This window comes from Dipteris shenzhenensis, chromosome 7 (assembly GCF_047967505.1).
Source record: "Dipteris shenzhenensis isolate YYH24624 ecotype China chromosome 7, Dip_SZ_1.0, whole genome shotgun sequence".
Taxonomy (NCBI): domain Eukaryota; kingdom Viridiplantae; phylum Streptophyta; class Polypodiopsida; order Gleicheniales; family Dipteridaceae; genus Dipteris; species Dipteris shenzhenensis.
Genome location: NC_141602.1, coordinates 37,698,963 through 37,725,986, shown reverse-complemented (window position 1 = coordinate 37,725,986; position 27,024 = coordinate 37,698,963). Strand labels below are relative to the sequence as shown.

General features: G+C 44.5%; 1 protein-coding gene across 1 annotated transcript; it reads left to right on the top strand.

Annotated features, from left to right (window-relative positions):
- Positions 1 to 4,548: 4,548 nt before the first annotated feature.
- LOC147900308 (late embryogenesis abundant protein At1g64065-like) lies at positions 4,549 to 5,673 on the top strand. The gene has a single exon (XM_087377410.1). It carries the CDS (start codon positions 4,549 to 4,551, stop codon positions 5,251 to 5,253), a length of 705 nt encoding a protein of 234 aa, XP_087233536.1. The 3' UTR covers positions 5,254 to 5,673.
- The last annotated feature ends 21,351 nt before the right edge of the window (positions 5,674 to 27,024 follow it).

The window sequence follows — 27,024 nt, the reverse complement described above, 5'->3', positions numbered from 1 at the left end:
GATGATGGAAAGTTTGGAGGGGCAGAAGCTACTAGACATGAAGACGAAAGGGATCACAGCGTATGCGTGCGAGCTGCTGCATTACGGGTACAACGTATCCTTGGAGTTGCTGAGGGACACGACGCGTGATCAAGGAACGGCTATACTCGAACAATTCATGGAACAATTTGGAGGGACACACGACGCGACGCACCCGGTGACGACAATAGAGAAGCTTACGTATATTTTTGACAAGGACTTATACGAGGAGCGCTTCGGTATCGGAAACGATCCTTTCACGCCAACAGAGAAAAACCAGGGCAAGTAAATAAATGCATTCTATTATGGACCTCAAACGAAAAAAAAAAGACCGAAAACCTCGATGACTAACGTAATCGTCAATGTTTACGCAGGTATGACATTGAAAGACGCGAGCCTCGAGATGAAGGAGGAGCCTCCCGCGCAAGGGAATCGTGCGAGCGTCGTCGTCTACTGCATCACGTGCAAACCCAACAATAGAAAATACATACGGAGCACGACGGACCTGTCGCGGAGGATCAAACAGCACAATAAAAAACCACCAGCGAAAATGAAAGAGGACTTGCAGTGTTACAAGCCCTTCAAAGAAAATTTCGAAATCAAAGTTTTGGAAACAACAGACACTGTAGACAAAGCACAAACTTTAGAGCAGTACTACATAAGGAGCCACAACACAGTAGGTCCATTAGGTTACAACATGCTCGAGGGCCATCCGGCTAGAGCGCGAAAGTACTATTTTCTAAAGCGTAGGAACATAATTTGACCCAAAAAATAAACATTTGTGCCTTCGAAAAAAGGGATCCAATGAAGTTGCAAATGGTGCTGGAACTTTTGTCGTACATGCAATGCAGCTTTGGGTTTGGATTATTCCTGTCACAGTTGCATGCTTCTGTCTCAATTTGGTTTTGATTTATTATTTATACATTTCTGAAATACATCTCCCCATCGTTCGCTTGAAGTGGAATGACAATAGATTTGCTTACAGTGGAAAGAATAGAAATTTGTCTTCCTCCAAAAAAAAGAAAAACTACGTTTTACTGTCAACATGAATAGCATCAAGTGCAAGTAGGACTGGATGATAACGAAATCTCTAGAAAAGGTCGCATGCAATTGAACATCAATCTTCTGCATCATTTCTGACAACGTGACTCATGTGTACCTCAACAAGATAGCAAAAGAGAGAAGTATTCATCAAGAGCCCAGCTGGCCAAGCAATCTAGTTCTTTTAGTCTTTCCCTGTATGGATTTGACGGAGTTTGATTGATCTGAGAAAGAATTTCGCTGACCCCCTTCACCTCTCCTCTATCTTGGTCCCTTGCTCCATCTTACTCTGTTTGTGCTTCTTCTCCATTCTATGGTCCCTCTATACGTTATCTCCTCCTTCATCGTTCTGTCATTCTTCTCCATTCCATTGCCTCCCCTCTACAATTTGGTTGTACCTGCATCGTACCTGCTCATAGACTTTGATAGCTGCATAGGGAAGGTTGACATAAATGCCTGCTCGAAGACTCTTCTAAACTCGCTCCTCTTTCTAGTCTCATATGTGGAGGGACCTGATACCTCATCACAATTCTACACGCAAGCTACACCGAGATTCCAATGCCACACTATCGTATTATGTTCTTTGGTTGCGACTATGGGCATCAAGGAATTGTTCTTGCGTGGATTGAATCTGTCTCTCAAACTTCTCGCTTTCTACACTACGCTTTGCTCACCCGTCGAATCAAAACACCCTCGTAGCTCTACTCGTCGTCACATCCTCTCCCCTCCTGTTTGCTTTGTTTTGGGTGTTTAACGGCTTTTGTTTGCTTCGGCCTGTGATCTCACAACAGTTTCTTGCTTCCGCCAGCTTTGAACTCACCGCTATCAGCTTTTGGCTTCTATTAATTTGAGTAGCGTACTGTGCTTCCTTATTGCATGCTCTCCCTTGTGCTTGGAATGGGAGCAGTCCCCGGAGAGCAAATCTCTATTATGTGGCCTTTGTTTCGAGTCCTGGTGGTGAGAATAAACTTGAGACCGAGTGCACGATACCCTTGTCCACAACCTTTTCAGAAGTAGATTGCCTCCTTGGGCACCTCGAAAATTTTATGAGCTAGAGGAAGAGCTTGCTAGACTTCCTCATCCGTAGCTACGTCAATAGATAATTGCTACCTACAAATCAACTCAGAATAGAAGATCAAAGTACTTCTCTCGATCGCTCAAATGCAAGCCTTGCTACTCAATCCTGCACTCGGCAAGGTTGCGATTGCAGCTATCATCTTTCACCGCTTGGAAGTCAAGCCATCTCTTGCGTGCAAAACGGCAACACCCAAATCCAACGCCTGCCAAAAAAATACTGAGAAAAACACGAATGTTAAACGCATGAGCGAGTATCCTCTGGCACTCTCAAGGACGTGAAAGGCAAGACTTTGAACACAAAAAAGGCAACATCCATGAAAGGCAGTATGTAGTTCTAGCAGTGGCGCTACTCGGGGGTGAAACGATCCATCAGGCTCTGACTCAATGAGTGGCAGCCGAAACGTTTGCAGATTTAGAAGGGGCTGAGTCAATGGTATCAGATGGCGGAGCTGGAGTATGCGTGAGCAGAGGGAGCTAATTAGCGTGGGCGACTCATAAGTGCATGAGAATGTGACTCAAAGGTACGTGAGCGACCAGAGTTTGCAGGTTTCTTCGACCATGGCATTTTGAATGTGGGTGCACACCGAGCTGCTTCGCTACAATGTCTGGAGCAGCAAACCAGCAAAGCCCTCCCTCCTTGATCACCCAACCTTACCGTATTCATCGGTTTTTCAATGTCTAAAGGGTGGAACGATCCGTGAATTTATCTCGTGATAGGTGGTAGAAGAGAGGCAGTATGTGGACACCTTCAGGGTTGCGATTCTTGGCTTCGACCATAGGCTGGAGAAGAACTGATCAAGCGACATCACCAAAACTCTATTGAACGAAGGGGGATTGGAGATCCGATGTGCTCTGGCTATGGCAATGGCTAAGGTTGTCTCCTTGCTTTGCCTGCTGCTACTGTGGCTATATGTTGCTCAATCGACCTTGCTTCGTTGGCGATATCCTCCTCTTTTTCCTGTTCAAACCCTCTCAACTTCCGTGCCTGCCTCATGGCGATATGTCGAAAGTCAAAAGCCAGTAGAGAGAGTCAAAAACCGAAAGCCCATCCAATCCGAGAGAGTTTTCGCTTGAGAATATGAGAACGGAAGTTGCCAACCTTGCACTGGCCGACAGTAAGAGAGAAATTGGAGTTGCAATTCGACAACCTGGAGAAACTCAAGAAACCTGGAGCGGCAATTCGATATAGAAGCTAAGACTGGAGCATGTCAAACGTAACTTTGGGGAGAGATGGAGCAGGCGATCTCAAGCAAACTCTGTAGCACAGTTAGACAGGTCTGGGACCCGTCACGGGTGGCAAAACTTGAGCGGGAAAACTAAACATGAGAATTTGAAAATGGAGCATAGCGAGAGTAGCATTGAGAAAAGGAGTGCGAAGGGGCAGTTGTATCGCCCTCCCATTCCTTCTGCCACGTGGCATGACCGCCTGCTCAAAGCATGCTTGCATCCACTCCATCCTTCAGCCACGTGGCACTCTCAAGCTCCCCTCCACATTCCTCTCCACACAGCACGTGGCACGTTCTTGCCTGCCTCTCTCCTTAATATTTAAAAAAAAATATATATATATATATATATATATATAAATATATGGGACGACGGGTTTGATGGGAGCGACGGAAGAGCGGAGGGGAGGGAACAGATTTTGTGGGCAATGGAAGAAGAGACGGAAGAGTTCGTGAGTTTTTAAGGAAAAATGACGACGGATTTTGATGGGCAGTGGTCGGAATGTAAGGACGGAAACGGACGGAACGCGTGCTCTACCAAAATTTAAGGGCACCGAAAGGACATGGTACAGAGGACGCGCTTCCAATTAAAGCTCGTAATTTGGCGTTCTTACAGATAGGTAATGTTCCCGACTCCCGACTTCCCATTCACGCTTCGCATTTATGTAAGCACTGTAAAATTACGACAATCCTATTCCTCAGTTTATTCTTCCAAGTTTACATTCTACAGCCCTTGAGGAGGCTTCAACTTTCGAGGTCGTGTGAGAAATATACACTCTCCTACTGCCTCGCTGTCTTTCGGCTTCCTTCTTGTTTTCCGCCTTCATCCTTTGCCTCTCCTCTCCTTACCAGCTTTGCACCTACAGCCAGTATCATCCCTATCGCCTTGCCTTCTGGCAGCACATTATCCCCGGAATCCTGCATCCTCTTCCTCTTCTGGCTGCCAAACCTTTCTCTGCTCCATCCTGCCCTTTCTGCACAATCGCGCCTTCTGGCAGCACCATTCTCTGCATCTCGCGCTCACATCCCGCCTTCTGGCAGCTCCTTTCGCTTCCGGTAAGCCATTCTGCATCCACATCCTCTTCTGGTTGCAAAGCATCCTATCCTGTTCTCCATACTGTGCTTTCGGCACCTTAGTCGCTTCTGGCAGCACTATTCGCTGCATTTCTTACTTCCTAACATCCCGGCTATGGCAAGCCACAACAATCCTCATATGGAACTCGGCTACAAACAATCGCGTAGAAACGGTAACCCAGAAGATAGCGTTGCCCTGCATCCTCTCTCGGTCGAAGCCGGCGTCGGACCTTTCTCCAGACGGCGTAAACGAATGTGCTGCTGGATCGCATGTGGTATATTCTTCGGTATCTTTCTCCTCTTGGTTATCGTTATTCTTATCCTCGCTTTCACCGTCTTCAACGCCAAGAAACCGAGCATACAAGTGGACAGCCTCACTTTGCAAAGCTTCGATGCGCATCTCGGTGGGGGATTCCTTAAGAAGCCCTCCGTCAATCTCACTCTGGCTTTAGGCCTGTCCGTCAAGAATCCCAACAAAGTCAGCTTCAAATACACCAACAGCACTGCGGCTTTGTTCTACCGAGGCGACGAAGTGGGCAATGTTCCCATCCCCGCAGGAGCTATTGGAGCCGACGGAACAGAGAAGATCTCTACTATTTTGACGCTACTAGCAGACCGCCTGGCAACGAGTTCCCACTTGCTTGAAGACTTCTTGTCTGGTTCTATACCCTTTTCTACCACTACCGACATCTCCGGAACAGTGGACATATTGCATATATTCAAGCATCACGTTGAAATCTTCACGGCTTGCAACATTTCGATCTCAGTAGGAAGCAGGTCAATCACGGACACAGTTTGCAGTAAGAAAGTCCACTTGTAACTGGGACGCTAGATCTACCTTCCTTCCAGAGGGAGCTGGTTTGGTCCCTCGTGGAGATGCTTCGAAATCTTTGGGGTTGATTTCAAAAGGATTCCTTCTACAAAATTGGTGCGATGTGGGTCGGATAACTCATGCAGGTGCTTCGAGATCTTTGGGGTTGGATTTTTTGCACAAAATTGCTGCGATGCTGAGCTTTCATCTAGAAACCCCTGGTTCACATTTTGTAAGGAGATCGTTTTCTCTTTGTTAGAGAGACAGGCACAATATTCTCGTCCATTTTGTGTCGCTTTGATCCTCTGTTGTGCACCTTTGGTGTTGATAATTTGCTATACTGGAGCCATACACCATGCCACTTTGCTGTGCATAGACTTTTTTGGTTGGGCATAGCATTTTTGTTGATTTAGGATCTCTGAGCTTGCTGAAATGTATCATTGGCGCAAATGCAGGTGCCTGCATTTGTGAAGGGGTTGTATATTACGCAATGTTGGAAAATTTGTGACACCATTGAAAACAAGTTCATAGATGCGAGTTAGGGCCTTATCACATGCTTATCACATGGATGGGGCTAGCATGGGTTTAGGATGGGAATCTTTGTCATCATTATACCCATCCTAGACCAAATGGTCTACAATGGATTTAGAATGGGAGTAGTCACTTTTTCTCCCATGCTGAACCATGGCCTCTAGAATGGGTTCTTTTTTAAGGATTCGTGGTCTCCACCTCCTAAATACATGAAATGATGTCATGTGTCCTCTTCTACCTAAACTTGTCCTTAGTTCTTTTTTTGTTAGCACATGGTGGGATGGGAATAAGATAAAAATATGCATGGGACCACTTTGGATCTCTTTTTCCCATTTCCATCCTATTTCTTTCCATGTGCTAAGCTCCTTAGAGGGGTTGCATTTTTAAGATGTTCATTTTCTATTGTTACTTCTACTCTAGAACCTTTAGCAAAATTTATGTTCATCTTATGACTCAAATTTGAAGGATAGTCTTGTTAAAAGACATCCTTCTTGTTAAAGCTATTTTGAATCATTTTTGAAGGGCCTTATAACACTTATTTTACAATGTAGGTTAATTTCTCTCTTATTCTTTTGGAGAAGGGTTGAAGGATGATGTAGTTGTCAAATTTAGGGATTGTTCATCTTTCAGAAAGAATATAAGCACTTAAGTTTAGTTAGTAGTTCAGGTGCATGAACTAAATGACTATCGATTGCTTAAACATTTAGCCCTTTGTGCTAATAGTCATCAAGTATGACCCAATCACGGAGACAATTAGCTTGAATGATAATAAGAACAAGAGTAGGTAAAAACTTGTAGATTTATCTAAGAAGAGATTGCAAAAAGTAGGTGATCAACATACATTAATATCATATGCTAGATAGATGATCTCCTTGAGTTTTATATGAGATACTCTTTGTCACCATGTATGCTACACCCATAAGTTGCATCCTTGAGAAGACCTACTTCCATCTGCTTCGTCGCCTCTTAAATTACTCTCATAGCACTTGAAGTGAAACATGCATCATCCTCTGTTTGGTGGGTCTGTCGAGGTGACCTTGTGCCTAGGAATTTGCTTTGTCCTTGTTTCCTTTTCCTTTTGGTGAGGCTATGAGTCAAGATGAGGCTCTTGCTCATATCATACTAGAGGCTCCTCATATGTGACAATCTTGAGGCGTAGAGTGTTGATGGTGCTCTTCTGTGCGGTCTACTTGGTTGGAGGATTGGAGCCAAGGTTCATGATATCTTCGAGCCCCCTAAATGCTTCCTCTCGTTGTGGTCCCTTTAATTTCTCCATCTCCTCGCTTTGCCTTGTTAGAAATGACCCAACAGACAGTACACGCAACCAAAGACTTATAGTAATGCCCAGGAGCTCACACAGTGTGCGTGTGGAGTGTGGAATCACAAACTTCTTTACTTAATGTGCGTTACATACATGTGCAAACTCATCAATAGACAATGAACCAACCAGATAGAGAAACCACCAAAATATATATTTCTGTCCAAAACTATGGACACAATACAAAAAAGAAAGATCCAGAGTCCCACCAATGGTGTGGTCCTCTGATCTTACCACAAGGTCCATTTCCTATCAGCTGGCTATCTCTAGACTCGAGTCCGCGTGCTCCACCTCGAGCGCCTGTATACTTTCCGTCCAGTGTGTTCTTCTCCACCTTACTGCCTATGAATCAGCCTAGGTGGGCAGCCCTTACCAAGCTTTGTATGTAGCACACAGATCCATGTTCCACTGCTCCAACCTGCTTGTGAATGGTTGCTCCAAAAGGTATGATGATCACAACACCTTGTTGCCCTAGAAGACATCCAAGGTCCAGCCTTTAGAAACTCAGTCTGCAGCTCACCTTCAACTCTCCTTCACCCTCAGTGTGAGGCCCAAGGGAGTGGCTCCTGGATGCTCCTGTCTGCTCTTGCTATTGCTGAACTGTTAGATGAATAATGGGGCATGAAGCCCCTCCTTTTATAGGCCTAGGGGCCTGTCAAAAACCCGACCAGTCTGTCCCAATCTGGGCCGATTGGACAGATCAGGTTGGTTGGCCCAACCGACCTGGTTGGCTCAGTGCAACCAGCCCTTTAAGGGTTCACAAAACTAGGGCCCTTTGGCCCACACTTCTAGGGCTTTTGGACCTCCAATCAAGGCCGGGGCTCAGCTTATATAAGGCATGCCACTACTCACTGGCAGTCCCATTTGCTGCTCCACCAGGCCCCATACAGCCCCATACACCTGCGCTCTTGACTTGCCATGTCAGCACCTTTCTGTCCTGGTGGTTCTGTCCTGTGTCAAGCTCTTCTCCAGCATCGTACAATTTCGTACACTGTTGATGTCAGTGCCATGCAGATCCATCCTACCTTCGGGTACCTTCCATGTTCTTTGATGTGAGGTGCTGCCCATGTGGCAGCCCCCTCTCTTCTTTTCCTCTTGGGCACATCCTGCCCTAGGTCTCCCTCCCCCACACTCTCCTCATTTGGGGGCTTATAGATGGGGAGGTGACCATTCTAACACCCCCTCTCACCGACACATCTGGGCCCAATGCCAACACGTCGATGAAGATGCTCCAGTAACTCCTTGGTTGTAGTCCTCCGGAACTTTTTGATGTTGAAATCTTTTCTTGGCTTTTCATCCAGTGGCTCCTGCTCCACCAGGTCTGGTTCCGCTTCCGCATGTGAAGATAGTGGGAGAGAAGAAAGGAGTCTTACTTGCGACTTTCTCACATACACAATGGGGAAATACACACAAAGGTGGAGGCTGAAAATAGTTTTCCTCTTCTTAGTTGTGAAAGCCAAAAGAACTCTAGTACAAAGAAATAGAAGAGCTCTATATGTGGGTCTCAAACCAAACTCAACTAACTAAGGTGGCATACTAACTGAGCCACGAACTAGAGTACATAAGAATAGTTGTCATCCAGCGATTATTCATAGGTAGTGTACCAACCGCATCTGCAGCAAATAAGTCCGCGACATAAATGCACAACGGTCACCTTGGCATATCATGAGTGGAGCTCGATATCTCAACACTCCCCCTCGAGCTCAATCCTAATTCCTACACACCAAGCAGGTCTCTGAATTTGCGCAGCTTCTCTGCACCCAATGCGTTCGTGAATATGTCAACTACCTGATCCTCTGTGCTGACATAAACTAGATCAATAAGACCTAGTAAAACCTTCTCTCGCACATAGTGATAATGCACCTCAATGTGCTTTGTTTTAACATGATAGATTGGATTATTTGCCAAGTGTATACTACTCATGCTGTCACAATAAATGACAATTGGCCCATCTGTAGACTGATGCATATCATAAAGTAGCTTATGCAACCAAGCTACCTCACATGCAGCCATTGCTGCACCCCTGTACTCAGCCTCTGAGCTCGACAAGGCAACTGTAGGCTGTTTCTTGCTGCTCCAAGTGACTGTAGCACTCCCAAAAGAGAACACATATCCACTGGTATATCGTCTCTCAGAAATACTACCAGCCCAATCAGCATCACTGTATCCATGCAATTGTATCTGAACCCCAGCCTCATAAAATAGTCCCTACTGCAATGTGGACTTCACATACTTGAGTATGCATCTAGCCGCATCCAAATGCGGTTTCCTTGGAGCCTGCATAAACTGACTTATCAATCCAATAGCATAGCTCAAATCTAGCCTAGTAATAGTCATATAAATCAAACTTCCTACTATGCGTCTGTACATAGTAGGGTCTTCCAGAAGCTCACCTACATCTACGCTCAGCTTCACATTCTGCTCCAAAGGAACTGAAATAGGCTTATAACCTGTCATCTCATATTTGGACAACATGTCCAATCCATACTGCCTCTGCAAGAGCCGTATCCCAGTTGATAATCTAATCACATCAATGCCCAAGAAATAAGGCAACTCTCCCAAATCCTTCATCTCAAACTTCTGCTTCGAGAGCATTTTCACATGAAGGATATCTTCATCACTATCACCTGTGATGATCAAATCATCAACATAAATGACAAGCAACATAATACCTTCCTCTGTTTTTCTCACATAAAGTGAGAAATCTGCCTTGGAAATCTGAAAGCCAATAGTGACAAGATACTATCCAATCTTGTCAGACCATGCTCTAGGTGCTTGCTTCAAGCCATACAAGGCTTTCTTCAACCTGGAAACAAACTCAGGATGAACAACATGAACATAACTTGGTGGCTACTCCATAAAGACCTCTTCTTGCAAATCACCATGCAAGAAGGCATTCTTTACATCCATCTGATGTAAAGACCATCCCTTTGATGTAGCCATAGCAATGACTGCTCTTACGGTTGCCATCCTTGCAACTGGACTAAATGTTTCTTCATAATCAATGCCATATGTTTGTGCATACCCCTTGACAACTAATCTTGCCTTGTATCTGTTCATAGAACCATCTGCATTGTGCTTCACCTTATAAACCCACTTACAGCCAATTGCATTCTTGTCTTTAGGCAAAGACACCAATTCCCATGTAGCATTTTCTTCCAAGGCATCCATTTCTTCATCCATGGCTTTCTCCCATTTTTCTTTTCCCATGGCTTGCTCAAAAGAAGTGGGTTCTGGTTCCTGTATCACTTTGACCATATAGGCATAGTGAATGGCTGTAAATCCATCATATTTTAGTCTATCCACAGGATACCTAGCTTTGGTAGACCTGCGCAAAATAGGCTCACTTCTAGGTGCTCTCAAAACATCCCTAGTCTTCCTTACTCCAGATGTAACAACAGAAGGAATACCCAACTCATCATCAATGCTCTGTTCTGAGCCACTGGATTCACCTTCTCTTTTCCTTTTCGTGATACCTGCACACCACTATCTGTATTGCTTTGAGGAGATTCTCCTGATCTCAATCTGCCTGTCCATGGCGAAGTATGTGAACAGGCTACTAGAGGACACTGCAGGTCCACTAATATTTTGTGATTGCTGCTGTGAATTTTGTGTAGCATTACCATTTTGTGCATCTACATCATCAATCACATTTACTGGTTTATACCAACTGCTCATCTCATAAAAAACATCTTTGCTCACTGTAAACTTACGAGTGGAAGGGTTATAGTACCTATACCCTTTCTACTACAGAGAATAACCAATAAAGATGCAGAGGAGATGTTTCCTTTCAGTATACATCTCCTCTGGCGTCATGCCATGTATTGCTGCAGTGGGAGTCCTATTCATTACATAAACTGCTGTAGCAATTGCTTCACCCCAATAATAATCTAGTAGGTCTTTTTCATTTAGCATGGCCCGAAATACCTCTCCAATATGCCTGTTTTTCTTTCTGCAAGTCCATTTTGCTGTGGGGTATGACTGCATGAATATCGATGCTCTATCCCATGCTCCTACAGGAACCTCGCAAACTCATTTGAGAGGTACTCTCCCCCTCCACCTAACCTTAGGCATTTTATTTGCAGGCCTGTTTCTTTTCCAACCATAGCTTTAAAAGCTTTGAAATGCCCAAACACTTCACTTTTCTTTTTCATAAAATACACCCAAACTTTTCTGTTGTAGTCATCAATAAAAGTGACAAAATAATGACACCCTCTAATAGATGTAGCTTTAGTAGTCCACACATCAGAGTGGATTAATTCCAATGGCTTCTTACTCTCTTGAACATGTCTAGGAAATGGTTTCCTGGCTTGTTTTCCAAATTGACAAGCTTCACAATTTTTGTAACCTTGAATTTAGGTAATCCTACAACAATATTTTGGGCTTGCATTGATTTAAGTCACTGTACATTAACATGACCAATGTGTTTATGCCAGATATCAATATCTGCAACTACACCGGTCCCATGTGCAAACATTGTTGCACTCAATTCAGGCATGTCCACATCCAACGTAAACATCCTGCCCTTCTTCTTTCCTTTTGCTATCAAGCGACCGTCATATCCTCAACAAAGCATCCATGAGGATTAAATCTGACCTGCAAGCCCTACTCAACCATTTGACCAATAGAAACTAGGTTCTTGGTGATATTCGGGACATGAAATACATCAGATAGGTATTTCTTTTTCCCATCCTGCATAGACAAAGGAATTTTACCAATCTGCACAATAGGATGTGTAGTATCATCACTAGTCTCCACAAATCCTGGTCTTTCCATTTTCCTTACATCCTGCATCCATATCCTGCATCCATTCTGCATGACCTGTCATGTGGTTTGATGCACCTGAGTCAACATAGCACACATCATTGCTTTCTTCTGCACTTGTCACAGAATTGGAAATGTGCTGCACCATAAACAGATAATCATTTCTATCATCACCCTGTCTACTAGAAGATGCATAATTCCCTTGCTGCGATTTTTCATTCATGATGTCATTCTGCTTTTTATAGTAGTCTTTAGCCATATGACCCATTTTACCACAATAGTAGCATTCAACATTGCTGTTTGCATTTTGGCCTCTCTACCATCCACCACGACCTCTTTGGCTCCCCCTGCCTCTAGAGTTACCACGTCCTCCTCCATAGGACTAGTTTTTTTGAGTTTTCTGCATATTCTAATTTCTACCATAGCCTCCAGATCGGCTTGCTCTCCCTCTACCTCTACCTCTTCCAGCATTTGAGTAGAAGACAGTTTCTTTTAAAGTTTCTTTTGAAGAAGATGCACCACCATTTCTCTGTTCTTCAGAAATTAGAAGAGCAAACAACACCTCAAAATCAAGAAATTTTTCATGGACGGCAATGGATGTCCAAACTATCCGTAATCCTTTCCTAGACCATTCAAGGTCATAGAAATTAAATCATCATCTTCCACTGGTGACCCAATGAAAGCAAGTGCATTTGCAATTTTCTTCACCTTCATGTGGTAGTCATTGATGCTAAAATTTTCTCTCTGCACATTATCCAACTCCTGCTTGAGTTGCATTTTCCTGGCTTGCGTATTTGTGCTGTACATTTTTGCCAAGGTATCCCATGCCTCCTTTGGCGTACTTGCATTCTGAATATGCATAATCATAGAATCTGAAATACTGATAGACAGCCAAAACATAACTTTTCTAGCTCTCTCATGCCATCCTTTAAATGCTTGCATTTCCTGTTGATTGGGAACATTAGGAAGAACGGGTTCTTCTTCATTTCATGTAATGAACTCCCAATAGCCTTTTCCCATAAGGAAATTCGTCATTCTAAACTTCCATGCTTTGAAGTTGTTCTTATCAAGCTTTTCAGTGACAATCTGTGAAACAGAATCAAATGCCATTACAGAACACTGTAAAATATTCTATCACTACAAAAAACACAGCTTCTGCCTCACAAGGGCAAATCTGTAAAACTGACGAAAGTAGTATTTGACCACACAGTCACTTCTTAGTGACGATTTTGCATGAACAGGCAATAAGGATGATTTTGTAACTCCCAATATCTCTGCACATAGGCATATGATGCAATTTCAAAGCCAACTTTTCACCGATCTGCGGAGCAGTGGTCACACAGCAAAAACAGGGCCTTTTTCTCAGTGCTTGTGGAGAACTTCCACCTCTAAAACGGGCCCCGAAATGGCCTCGAATCAGAAAAATAAAGTCACCAAGGGCTTTGCCTTGACCCGCAGCATATACTGCACTGCGAAGGGCGTCTCAATCTAAGACGATGCACTCTTGCACTTTCTGGCTGTGCTACCTGCAGAGATTTGCTCCCAAACTTGAAAAAGGAAAGCAACACTGGTCCTCTTACCAGGACACCACGAACTTGGTTTGCTTTCTTGAGCTCCTTACCATGAACCAGGCTCTGATACCATGTGAAGATAGTGGGAGAAAAGAAAGCAGTCTCACTTGCGACTTTCTCACATACACAATGGGGGGATACACACAAAGGTGGAGGTAAAAAAACAGTTTTCGTCTTCTTAGTTGTAAAAGCCAAAAGAACTCTAGTACAAAGAAATAGAAGAACCCTATATGTGGGTCTCAAACCAAACTCAACTAACTAAGGTGGCATACTAACTGAGCCACGAACTAGAGTACATAAGGATAGATGTCATCCAGCTATTATTCATGGGCGGTGTACCAACCGCATCTGTAGCTAACAAGTCGGTGACATAAATGCATAACGGTCACCTTTGCATATCACGAGTGGAGCTCGATATCTCAACACCGCACACCATCTTGGTACACAGGTCCATCTTTGGTAGCACCTCTGGCACCACCTCCTTCAGTCATGTTCCTGCATTTAAACTCGAGCAACCCAGCCTCCACGATCTTCCAATTGTCTTCCTCATAATGAGTGAACAACCTGGAGTCTTCTAGGCACCATCCTTTGAGGGTCTTTTCAACCCGTCCTTCCTTTAGCAAGGTCTACAGCAAAAGCACATCTCCAGATCACCTGGAATGCGAACTTTAAACGCACTTGACTGAACTTGAGTCACCCTCCTTCTCGCAAGGGCACATTCCTCCAGTCATGGAAGTCGATTCCCAAGAGCTTCTGAATCAGGGTCGTCCTTCAGCAAGGTCCCTACCTTCAGGCTCCCACACCAGTGAGCCTCCTACTTGGACTCTGATACCATGTTAGAAATGACCCAACAGAGGGTACATGCAGTGGAAGACTTATAGTAATGCCCAGGAGCTCACACAGTGTGCGTGTGGGGTGTGGAATCACAAACTTCTTTACTTAATGTGCAGACTCATCAATAGACAATGAACCAGCCAGATAGAGAAACCACCAAAATATATATTTTTGTCCAAAACTATGGATACAATACAAAAAAGAAAGATCCAGAGTCCCACCAATGGTATGGTCCTCTGATCTTACCACAAGGTCCTTCTCCTATCAGCTAGCTATCTCTAGACTCGAGTTCGCGTGCTCCACCTCGAGCATCTGTAGACTTTCCGTCCAGTGTGTTCTTCTCCACCTTATTGCCTGTGAATCAGCCTAGGTGGACAACCCTTGCCAAGCTTTGTCTATAGCACACAGGTCCCTATACCACTGCTCCAACCTGCTTGTGAATGGTTGGTCCAGAAGGTATGATGATCACAACACCTTGCTGCCCTAGAAGACAGCCAAGGTCCAGCCTCTAGGAACTCAGTCTGTAGCTCACCTTCAACTCTCCTTCACCCCTAGTGTGAGGCCCAAGGGAGTGGCTCCTAGCTGCCCCTGTCTGCTCCGGCTATTGCTGAACTGTTGGATGAATAATGGGGCATGAAGCCCCTCCTTTTATAGGCCTAGGGGCCTGTCAAAAACCCGACCAGTCTGTCCCAATTTAGGCCGATTGGACAGACCAGGTCGGCTGGCCCAACTGACCTAATTGACTCAGCCCAACCAGCCCTTTAAGGGCTCACAAATCTAGGGCCCTCTAGCCCACACTTCTAGGGCTTTTGGCCCTCCAATCAAGGCAGGGGCCCAGCCCATATAAGGCATGCCACTGCCCACTGGCAGCCCCATTTGCTATAAAGAAAATACTTGGAGACAAATAAAACAATACTGAAGACAATCAATGGCTGAAGAAGATATATATATCACAAACGGAACTTAGTACAAGTGAAGAGAAGCTCTGAAACAAACTTCAGTCCTGACAACTGTAGTGGACTTCTGCACTAGCTCCACAAGTTGGAACTAAACCAAATCTGAGACAACAAACTGATGAAGGGGTTGCTGCAGATTTGGAATAGAAAGAACGGAATCTGGAGCGGAAGTTGGAGGTAATCTGATGCAGAAAGAAGAGCAGAACTGAAGCAGAGAGGAAGGCTGTTCTGGAGCAGAAAAGTGGACAGATCTGGAGCTGAAAAAGGGGACAGATCTGGAGCAGAAAGGAGGATAGATCCTGAGCAGAACAGAGGGGCAGATCTGGGGCAGAAAAGAGGGCAGATCTGGAGCTGAAAAAGGGGACAGATCTGCAGTAGAAAGGAGGACAGATCTGAGCAGAAAGGAGGACAGATCTGAGCAGAACGGAGGACAGATCTGAGCAGAAAGAAGGAGCAGATCTGGGGCAGTAGAGGAGGCAGCCAGGAGGTAGAAGTTGAGGCAGCAGAGGAGGCAGCCAGGAGGCGGAAGTTGAGGCAGCAGAGGAGGCAACCAGGAGGCAGAAGTGGCTCAGGGTGTGCAGGAACCTCTGGAGCTGGGAAGAGATGATCTTGGAATACCTAGCCCCCCCCCCTTTAAATAGGAAGGGGCAGAAAAAGTCGGTCAACCTGTAGGTTGACCGACCTGGTCAGAGTTGACCGACCAGGTCAATCTGGTCGGCCAGATCTGGTCAGACCAGAAAAATATTTTTTTTTAATAATTTTTTATTTTTGTTTCTCCTCTGCACCGGGGCTTTTGACATTTCTTTGGTTGTGGTTTTTGCCTCCGATGCGAGGTTTCTTTGATAGGATTTGAAGAGGCACCAGTGGTGTTTGTACCTGTTTATCTGATCCTGGAGAATTGGAGATTGCCTGGCTTAACACCCCCTCTCAATGTCCAATGCAGACAGGAGAAGCAAAGAGGTGTTCCATGAGTGATCTATCATCTTCATCAGCCCTTTTTTTTTTTTTTTTTTTTTTTTTTTTGGGTGGGGTTTTCATTTAGATGGAGATGCCTACAGAGTAGGTTTTCATCTTCACTAAACGCCCAGATGATGGTACAAAAAAGAAAGACTTGAAGGAGTGCCCTCGCAGGGGATTTGTTCACTTCCTTAAGTACACAAAGAGAAAAAAACTGTTAAAGAGGAGGAGGTAAACCAATCCCCAACCGTGGGCAGAGATGCTCAAGAGTAGGGTGATTAACCGGCTTGGTAAGAATATCAGCATGATTATTGGCAGCTGGAACATAGATCAACCGAATAGTACCTAGTTCCACTTGCTCGCGAGTAAAATGAAAGTGAACACCAACATGTTTGGTGCGGTTGGAAAAAATGGGATTGCCTGCGAGAGCAATGGCACTTTTGTTGTCGACGTAGAGGATCGTGGGTTCAGTACAAGGAAAGTGCAATTCTGCCAAAAACTGTCGAAGATATATGGCCTCTGTGGTACAATCATACAAGGCCCGGTATTCAGCCTCAGTAGAAGAACCAGCAACAGTCTCTTGTTTACGGCTAGACCAAGAAACAGGTGCCAAGCCAAACGAGAAAATATAGCCGCCATGAGAACGACGATTGTCCGGGTCACCAGCCCAGTCAGAATCAGTGTATCCCTGTAGGGTTAGTCCTGGTCTGAAATGTAAACCATAAGAGTAAGTACCACGAATGAACCGCAAGATACGAATACATGCATGCCAATGAGTGAGCTTGGGTTCATTAAAATATTGACTGAGAATAGAGACGAAGTAAGCAAGATCAGGACGAGTGTGAAGGAGCCAGAGGAGTTTGCCAACAACCTGGCGATAGAGATGTTCATCAAAGGGAGGAGACTCCAAGTCTTTTGAGAGCTTTACGGTGGGATCTAAGGGAGTGGCAGCCAGCTTAGGCTCATGAGGAATGATTTGATCAAGGAGTTGAAGAGCATATTTCTGTTGAGAAACAAAAGTACCACCAGAATGTTGTACAACTTCCATGCCTAAAAAATAGGAGAGCCGACCAAGATCAGTCATTTCAAAAGTGATGTTGAGTTGAGTTTTAATGTACTGAAGTGTAGTGGGAGTGGAGCCTAAAAGCAAAAGATCATCGACATAGAGTAAAATAAAGCAGACCCCCTCTGACGAATGATGGATATATAAATTTGGATCAAAGGGAGTAGAATGAAAACCATTAGTTTTGAGGAAGGTGTCTATTCGGTGGAACCATGATCGAGGTGCTTGTTTGAGACCATAAAGAGCTTTGCGGAGACGGAAAACCTTATTTTCATGGCCAGGAGGAGAAAAACCTGGTGGGGGAGTCACATAGACTTCTTCATCAAGGTAGCCATTGAGAAAGGCACTCTTGACATCCATTTGATAGATAGTCCAGTGGTGATGAGCAGCTAAGGCAAGAAGAAGACGAAAGGAAGTTAACCGAGCAGTAGGGGCAAAGGTTTCCTCATAATCGATACCATGTTTTTGGCGGAATCCTTGCACTACTAAGCGGGCTTTGTATTTGTCCAGGGTGCCATCGACTTTGAGTTTTGTTCGGAAGATCCACTTGGTTCCGATGACCTTTTTGTGAGTGGGTCGATTGACCAAGATCCAGGTCTGATTGCGATCAATACTTTCAAGCTCCTGTTCCATAGCACGATGCCACGCAAGATTTTTAACTGCTTCCTGCCAAGTGGCAGGTTCAGAATGTATGATATAGGCCGTGGTAAAAAAAGAGGTAGTGGCAGTAGAAGAAGTTATTCGAGTAGAGCGGCGCGGACCAGAAGGAGGAAGTTCGACAGGAATAATCCCAGAATCCTTCATAGTTTGTCGATACCAGCGAGGCAGTGGGTCGTGAGGAGAAGCAATGGGTGGGGGGAGAGATGTTTCGGGAGGAGAGGAAGGAATTTCGGGTGGAGAATTGTCGAAAGCGACTGGGGTGGAGACGTCATCAGTAGAGAGAATAGAGGAATTTTTAAGCACTGCTCTTTCATCGAAGACCACATCTCGGCGAACCAAAACTTTGTTTGTACGAGGATCAAATAATCGATAAGCTTTGGCTTCTGCCGAGTAGCCAACTAGAAGAAAAAGTTCAGCACGAGGTTCGAGTTTACCGCGAGTATCATTGGGAGTATGAGTGTACGCGCGGCAACCAAAGATTCGAAGATGAGAAATAGAAGGACGATAGCCATAAAAGGCCTCAAAAGGCATCATGTTCAGGATGGGTTGAGTAGGACAGCGATTAAGGATATAGACAGAAGTATTGACGGCTTCGGGCCAGAGACGTTCAGGCAACTCGGCTGCAAAAAGCATGGAACGGGCCATGTTCATGACAGTACGTTGTCGCCGTTCGACACGAGCATTTTGGGAAGGCGAATTTGGAGATGTAAGATGGCGTTGGATACCATGCTCTTGAAGGAATTGAGTGAATTCATGGGAAATGAATTCACCACCATTATCACTACGAGCAATCCCAATAGACTTGCCTGTTTGGTTCATAACCAAGCGAGCCCAAGTAGCAAAAAAAGAAAAAGTGTCGGATTTCTCTTTCATGAAAAACACCCATTGATAGCGAGAGTAATCATCCACAATTAAAAAGAAATAATGTGAACCATTGAGGGACGGAACAGGAGATTTGCCACTAATATCGAGATGAATTAGACGCAAAATCTCACTGGCTCGAGAAGTGGAATGAGAAGGAAAAGGAGTGCGGCTTTGTTTACCTAATTGACAGGGATGACAAATATCTTTAGCGCGCGATAATTTAGGTAGGCCATCAACTAGATGATCCCGAGACATTTCATATAAAGAGTCATAGGACAAATGTCCCAGACGATAATGCCATAATCGTTCTGTGTCATTTGGATCTTTTAGGGTAGCATTACCGTAAAGCCGATGAAACTCAGAACCGCAAGGGGAGGGAGTCGCAAGAAATTGATTTATAAAGTACAGACCATTAGGTTGAGCATCACCTCGAGCTAGAAGGAGTCCCGAGGACTCATCTATGATGTCAACATGCATCTTTGTAAATAGCACTGTGCGACCAAGGAGGCAAAGTTGATGAACAGAAAGAAGATTGACCCCTAATTGGGGCACATAAAACACTTGATCCAATTGAGCAAGTTTGGGACCTTTGTCAGTATCAAAAGTTATTGAACCAACACCATGAATAGTAGCAACAGAGTTATTGCCACAACGAACTCCCCCTGTTGCCGGTTGGCGAGAAATGAAGAGATCAGGATGAGGGGTCATATGATGAGTGGCTCCACTATCCACAATCCAAGAAGATTTAGAGTCACATGAAAGAGTATGAAAAGCTGACCCAGATAAGGAAGAGGAGGAGTCAAGCTCGGTGATATGGATCAAGGCTTGAGAAGTGAAGTCTAGAGAATCTCCGGTGGACCAGTCAGACAGACCTTCAGGAGTTATAAAGGGAGGAGAAGGAGTGAAGTGATTAGTGACATGGCCCTGGGGTCTCCAGAGACCAATGTTCAAAGGAGGAGGAGGAGGACCACCCCTAGGACGCCAACGAGGTGGCTGAGGAGTTGTGGTAGGGGGCTGTGGAGTCCAACGGGGTGGTTGAGGAGTCGTGGTAGGGAGCTGAGGAGTCCAACGGGGTGGTTGAGGAGTCATGGTGGGAGGCTGAGGAAGAAGGCCTTTGGCTTTGGAGCGACATTCATCGTCAATATGCCCAACTCTCTGGCAATGCTGACAAAATCTATTCTTTTTGGGAAGGGAGTGCCAGGCGGGTTTACTACTAGAGGGGTTAGGAGTAGGAGAGGGCTTTCCGGAGCTAGGTTGATCTTTTGGAATCCCGGAGAGAAGAGCCCCCTCTGAAGCAGGAATGCTATGTTTTTGGTGAACCTGAGAGTAAAGACGAGCATAACGCAAAAGTTGACATTCAAACTCATAAAAAGTAGGAAGAGAAGGTTGAGAAATGATTTGTTGCATAAAACTGAAATACTTGGGCGGAAGTTTATTTAAAAAGAAAGTAACTTGGTCATCCTCAGTGTGGCAAATTCAGCAACTAACCGCCGGTAATCGGCTAGTTTAACCTTGAGATCATCGTCAGCAAGAATTTGGAATTGTTGGAGATCATGGTCAAGATTGATACGACGAGTACGATCTCGAGCTGCATAGCGGTCAGTGAGATGTGCCCATCGCTCAGAGGCAAGATCAAAATGTTGTAATTGAGAGTGAAATTCAGGTAAAAGACCTTGCATAATTTCAACAATGGCAGTGGCATTACGATGTCGCCACGAACGAACTACCTGAGGAGGATAAACGTGAGGATCAGGTGGCGATTCGGTACCTTGAACGAGTTCCCATAGGTCTTGAGAATCAAGCACATGGCGCATAAGATTGGACCATGTGGTATAATTAGACCCGTTAAAACGAGTCATATCAGTGAAAGCATGTTTGGCTGTTGCAGAGACAAGGTGAGGGGAAGAAATAGAATGATAGGGAGAAGCAACCGGAGGAGGCAGAAGAGAATTGGGAATAGTAGCAGAGTGAGAAGAAGGGAGAGGTGGCATCACCGGAGGAATAAAGGAATTTGAAAAAGGTCCTGAGGGGGAGGGATGAATATGAGAGGCAGGATAAGACATGAGAGGTGAAAAAGAGGCAGCGGGAGAGATAGAGGGAAATAAACTATAGGAATCCAGTGGCATGGGAGAAGGAGGAGGATGAGAAACCACTGGAGGAAAGATGGCAGCGGAAGAGATGAGAGGGAAGGGAGGGAGGGAGGGATGTGAACCGAAAGCAAACTCATTGTCAGACGCATTTCTTCCTTCTCGTCTACGAGTGTTCACATGCATGTATGGATCTGTGTCCTCGTGATTACTTGTTCCTATGCCTTGCATAACAGAAGGAGTTGCACTAAGGGAATAGGGCATCATACCTTGCACTGATTCTTGTGGAATAGGTACTGTCGAATAATCCAATGTTCTCATGCCGGCCTGTCCTCTTTCGTCAGGGGATACTTGTTCTTCGTTGGCACCGAACTTGAGATGTTGCTTAGCTTCTTCTGAGTTGAATAGAGGTCCTTGTTGATGTATTGGAGAGAACCGTGGAGAGATAGAGGCACGAGGTGTGCGGGTACCTGCTTCAAGTTCCTTCCATTTCTGGAATTTAGCAAATTCTTTAAAGAGTTTGGAGAGGTATTCATCACCTTCAATCCTAGCAGACTCTCTCTCGACATATGTCGAAGGTGATGGTTGAATAGAGGTTGATTCAGGCTGAGATCGCTTCGGAGAAGAGGGAGAAGACATCTTCAGGTGATGATTTATCTTCCAAGCTTTCCAGATCAAGGCTCAGGTGTCGATTGGCACACTTGGCTCTGATACCATATAAAGAAAATACTTGGAGACAAATAAAACAATATTGAAGACAATCAATGGCTGAAGAAGATATATATATCACAAACGGAACTTAGTACAAGTGAAGAGAAGCTCTGAAACAAACTTTAGTCCTGACAACTTTAGTGGACTTCTGCACTAGCTCCACAAGTTGGAACTGAACCAAATCTGAGACAACAAACTGATGAAGGGGTTGCTGCAGATTTGGAATAGAAAGAACGAAATCTGGAGTGGAAGTTGGAGGTAATCTGATGCAGAAAGAAGAGCAGAACTGAAGCAGAGAGGAAGGCTATTCTGGAGCAGAAAAGTGGACAGATCTGGAGCTGAAAAAGGGGACAGATCTGGAGCAGAAAGGAGGACAGATCTGAGCAGAACGGAGGGGCAGATCTGGGGCAGAAAAGAGGGCAGATCTGGAGCTGAAAAAGGGGACAGATCTGCAGCAGAAAGGAGGACAGATCTGAGCAGAAAGGAGGACAGATCTGAGCAGAACAGAGGACAGATATGAGCAGAAAGAAGGAGCAGATCTGGGGCAGAAAAGAGGGCAGCAGAGGAGGCAGCCAGGAGGCAGAAGTTGAGGCAGCAGAGGAGGCATCCAGGAGGCAGAAGTTGAGGCAGCAGAGGAGGCAGCCAGGAGGCAGAAGTGGCTTAGGGTGTGCAGGAACCTCTGGAGCTGGGAAGAGATGATCTTGGAATACCTAGCCCCCCCCTTTAAATAGGAAGGGGCAGAAAAAGTCGGTCAACCTATAGGTTGACCGACCTGGTCAGAGTTGACCGACCAGGTCAATCTGGTCGGCCAGATCTGGTCAGACCAGAAAAATATTTTTTTTAAATAATTTTTTATTTTTGTTTCTCCTCTGCACCGGGGCTTTTGACATTTCTTTGGTTGTGGTTTTTGCCTCCGATGCGAGGTTTCTTTGACAGGATTTGGAGAGGCACCAGTGGTGTTTGTACCTGTTTATCTGATCTTGGAGAATTGGAGATTGCCTGGCTTAACATTTGCTACTCCACCAAGCCCCATACAGCCACGTACACCTGTGCTCATGACCTGCCATGTCAGCGCCTTTCTGTCCTGCTGGTTCTGCCCTCTGCTAGGCTCTTCTCCAGCATCGTACAATTCCGTACATTGCTGATGTTAGTGCCATGCAGATCCATCCTAGCTCCGGGTACCTTCCATGTTCTTTGATGTGAGGTGCTGCCCATGTGGCATCCTCCTCTCTTCTTTTCCTCTTGGGCACATCCTGCCCTAGGTCTCCCTCCCCCATGCTCTCCTCATTTGGGGGCTTACAGATGGGGAGGTGACCATTCCAACATGCCCTTCTTGCTTCCCTTGTTGGTCTAGATGCTCCATGCAAGGATCCCGTGGAGGAGGGAGGGGCAGTTGATCACAATTGATTGAAATATTTTGTCCCTCTTGGGAGACCTCTCCACTTCCACAGTTAGTTGTGTGGAAAGACTGAGAGGACTCTTGATTGTGCTAGGATCCCTCATCATGTTGAGATCCTTGGGATCTCCTATGAGAGTCAGATGGTGGGGACTCGCGTTGTTGGGACTCTTGATGAGTGATGAGAATCACCTTCAGATCCTTGCTGATCATAACCCTATTAGCCACTAGGGCTCGCAGTGTGTTTGGAGGCCATTGAATTATGAGGAAGAGAGCGGATAGCATCTAAACGATGTCCTGTGGGTCTAGCAGCTTGTTTAACTCCCAAGATGTTTTTAAAACTCAAGATAGATGGTCTATCTCCACATTCGCGAATTGCTACTTTGAGAGTAAAACTATGGACAAAGCTTAATGCATTTACAAAGTTATTTAGACAAGGTCAAATAGATGAGCTAACATCATATTAGGGAATGTGGGAAACTCCCAAGTCCCATTTTGCAAAGATCTTGAAATGGGGGCATGCTTTACCCTTTCAAGCTTTTTTCAAAACCCCTTCATGTGACATATCATTAGAAAGATCTTGAAGAGTAGATTCTAAAGGAACAAACTCCACCAACTTCTCAATTTTGATACTCAAGATACAACAAAAACTAGATTGAAAATAAAAGTCCCAAAGTATTGGGATTTTTCGAAATTATCTAATATGGTTTTAGCTTTATTATGAGAGATTCAGGACATCATTGGGAGATTTCATATCATTGATGGTAGAAGCATGGGGGGAGTCATATATTACACATTACATGGTAATCCTCCTTAGGTTGAAATTTTGTGCTTTAAACTTACCTTAGTTTATGTTTTTAATATGATGTTTCTCTTTATAGCATATTCTTTATGCACACACACCGTGATTTTTGGAGTAACAGGGTCCTCTATCCATTTGGAATAATCAAGGAATGGAGAAATCACACTACAAAGCAAAGACAACCTACTTCAAGAATACAAGGCATGGGGGTGGTATCGTATGAAGAAATGCACTATATAAAATGTTTGACTGGTTCTATAGATGTCTAGAGGTTAGAACTCTCAAGCAGGACAAGGTAGAGGTCTCAAGTCTCACAAAACCGGTTCAACATGTCAAGAAGGCAAGGAGATGTGTTGCTTGTAAGTCATCAATAGTGAGTCAAGGGGTTGCACTTTGGTTTGCAACGTAGAGTCAGATAGGGGAGGTGTTGGGTCCTAAGAGAACCCTAAATATAAAATGTTTGATGAATAAAGTTAATAATATTTTGAGTTAATTACAAATTTCAAGATTCACAAATTTGTTTGAAAATTGCAGAGTTGCATGTGCATGTGCATGTGTGACATGGCAGGGCAGAGGGGTGGGTGGGTCAGGAGGGAGAGTGGTGAAGATCCAACATTACCAAACTGATGATGAGAGATTGGGGGGAGGAGAGGGGGTGCACTCAAAAAACCCTAATTTAAAAGGGCCTATAAATATAAATCCCAAAGTGCTTTTAAAAAGACTATAAAGCACTTAAAAACCCTAAAATGGCTCATTTCTATGACACGAGTTAAACAAGCTGCTAGACCCACTAGACATCGTTTAGACACTATCTATTCTCTTTCTCATAATTCCATGGCCTCTAAACACACTGCGAGCCCTAGTGGCTAATAGGGTTATGATCAGTAAGGATCTGAAGGTGGTTCTCATCACTCATCAAGAGTCCCAACAACGCGAGTCCCCACCATTCGACTCTCATAGGGGATCCCAGGGATCTCAGCACGATGAGGGATCCCAGCACGATCAAGAGTCCTCTTAATCTTTCCACACAACTAACCGTGGAAGTGGAGAGGTCTCCCAAGAGGGACAAAATACTCCAATCAATTGTGATCAACTACCCCTCCCTCCTCCATGAGATCCTTGCATGGAGCATATAGACCAACAAGGGAAGCAAGAAAGGCAAAGCGAGGAGATGGAGAGATTAAAGGGGCCACAACAAGAGGAAGTATTGGGGGGCTCACAGATATCATGAACCTTGGCCCTAATCCTCCAACCAAGTAGACCGCACAAAAGAGTACCATCAACCCTCTATGCCTCAAGATTGTCACATATGAGGAGCCTCTAGTACGATATGAGCAAGAGCCTCATCTTGACTCATAGCCTCAGTATAAGGGAAAGGGAACAAGGACAAAGTAGATCCCTAGGCACGAGAGGTCACCTCGACAAACCCACTAGACATAGGAAGAGGAGTTTGAAGAGGAAGTTGTAAGGGAGGAGAGGCGAAAGAAGTTCAAAGCGGACAAGCTGCCATGGAGTCATGTTTAGAGGTCGGTGCAGGGGTCACCCAAAGATTAAGAGGTGCAAGAAATCAGGCGTGAAGGAGCTTCAAGAGATCCACAAGTTTCAGACCATTGTGGACAATCTCATCACTTATGCACCCTTCCAGCATGTGTACGTGAAATAGGACAGCATTACAAAGATGATGCGCATTTCACTTCAGGTGCTATGGGAGTAATTCATGAGGTGACGGAGCAGATGGAAGTATGTCTTTTTGAGGACACAACTTATGTACTATCCACGCCAAAAGAGTAACAGTGATGGACAAAGACCTTGCACTTGCCAAGCTCATCCACTTTGATCCCTCCCTTAGGTCCTATATGTTATTTAGGTTCACTTGGTGTAATGTGAATCATTTTGTAAATCTTTGTCCCTTGAGACCAATGAATAAAAGATATTTTTATGTTCTATTGCTATTCCCATGTTTTTATACATGTTATGTGATTCTTTCCATCAGTTTATGCAAGTTCAATGTGAATTTGAGTGGTCAAATGATGTTTTTGACATGGTGCAGAAGGAAAAGTATTCAGCGCTGCACGGGGAGTCCAAAAAGATCAAAACCCACTATGGCACATATGGAGCCTATTTGACCTCAGAAATGAGCATTATAGCACAAAAAGTTATTTGATAGCATGCTTTTAAACAAAATAGTGAGTGAAAATAGTAATGCTAACAACAATCAAAGTTACAAAATACAATGATAGTATAAAATAAATTTGGTAAAAGAACACAAAATGAAACATCGTAGAAAAAGTATATATGTATTCATATAAAATAAAAGTTCTATACAATAAGGCTTCACAGTCTTTCTCTCTCCTATAAAACATTGACAATATCGAGATTTGAATCCCAAAGAGACTCCTAGCTCTAAACCTAGTCGATAGAGCATCAATGCTATTGTTGTTGTTAGCTATATCCCTTCTAGCTCTAAACCTCTTCTATTGAATCATCTGCTCCCAAAAACCCAGGTTCTTGCATAGTGGTATCCACCTCATATCCATGTAGGACACCACGAGCTTTGTCCTCCCTCGAAGACCAAACATAACCTCAATGTCAATGAGAAAGAGGTATTGTTCTCCATCGACAAGAAGGGGAGCAAGAAACCATATCATAGTTGTAGGGTTAATAGAGCTGGTGCTCGAGGTACATGGAATTTGAGAAGTAGAATGGGGTTCAAGTCTCTGGAGCACTTCTAGGGCCAACAAAGCTTCTCGCTCCTCACCATTTTTATCAATGGGATCTTCATTGTAGATGTTGGGATCATCTACAAAAACAAGAGGATTGGCAAGGGCAAGGGCAGGGGCATGGTAAAGTCCTCTTCCATTTGTCCCTCTTGGTCATTTCCCAGGATAGGAATCTATTTCCTATGTTTTCGACTCACGGACCTGGGTTCTTGATTGAACAAGTACTTCAAATAATCAATTGGGACCCATATTTTTATAGACTTATCAAGTTGATATGCAAAACTTGCGATGTGGTCTTGCATATACTTGATGAGCTCTTCAAAATCATCTCAGCTCCCAAGTAGGCACATAGGACATCTATGCTCTTATCAAAAACTGAAAAATAACTCCTCCTCTCTATCAAATAATGGAGTGCGAGAGATGAAATCATCGAAGATAGACCTAGCAAAATCCATGGTTGTCTGGTAGCTAGGAGAACGATGGCTATGATAGTGAAACTTTGAAACTAAAGTAACTTTATAACCTATATATACCTAAATGTTCTAA

Bases quoted from the DNA above. Each gene is read 5' to 3' on its own strand.
- LOC147900308 (XM_087377410.1), top strand. From the start codon at position 4,549: ATGGCAAGCCACAACAATCCTCATATGGAACTCGGCTACAAACAATCG.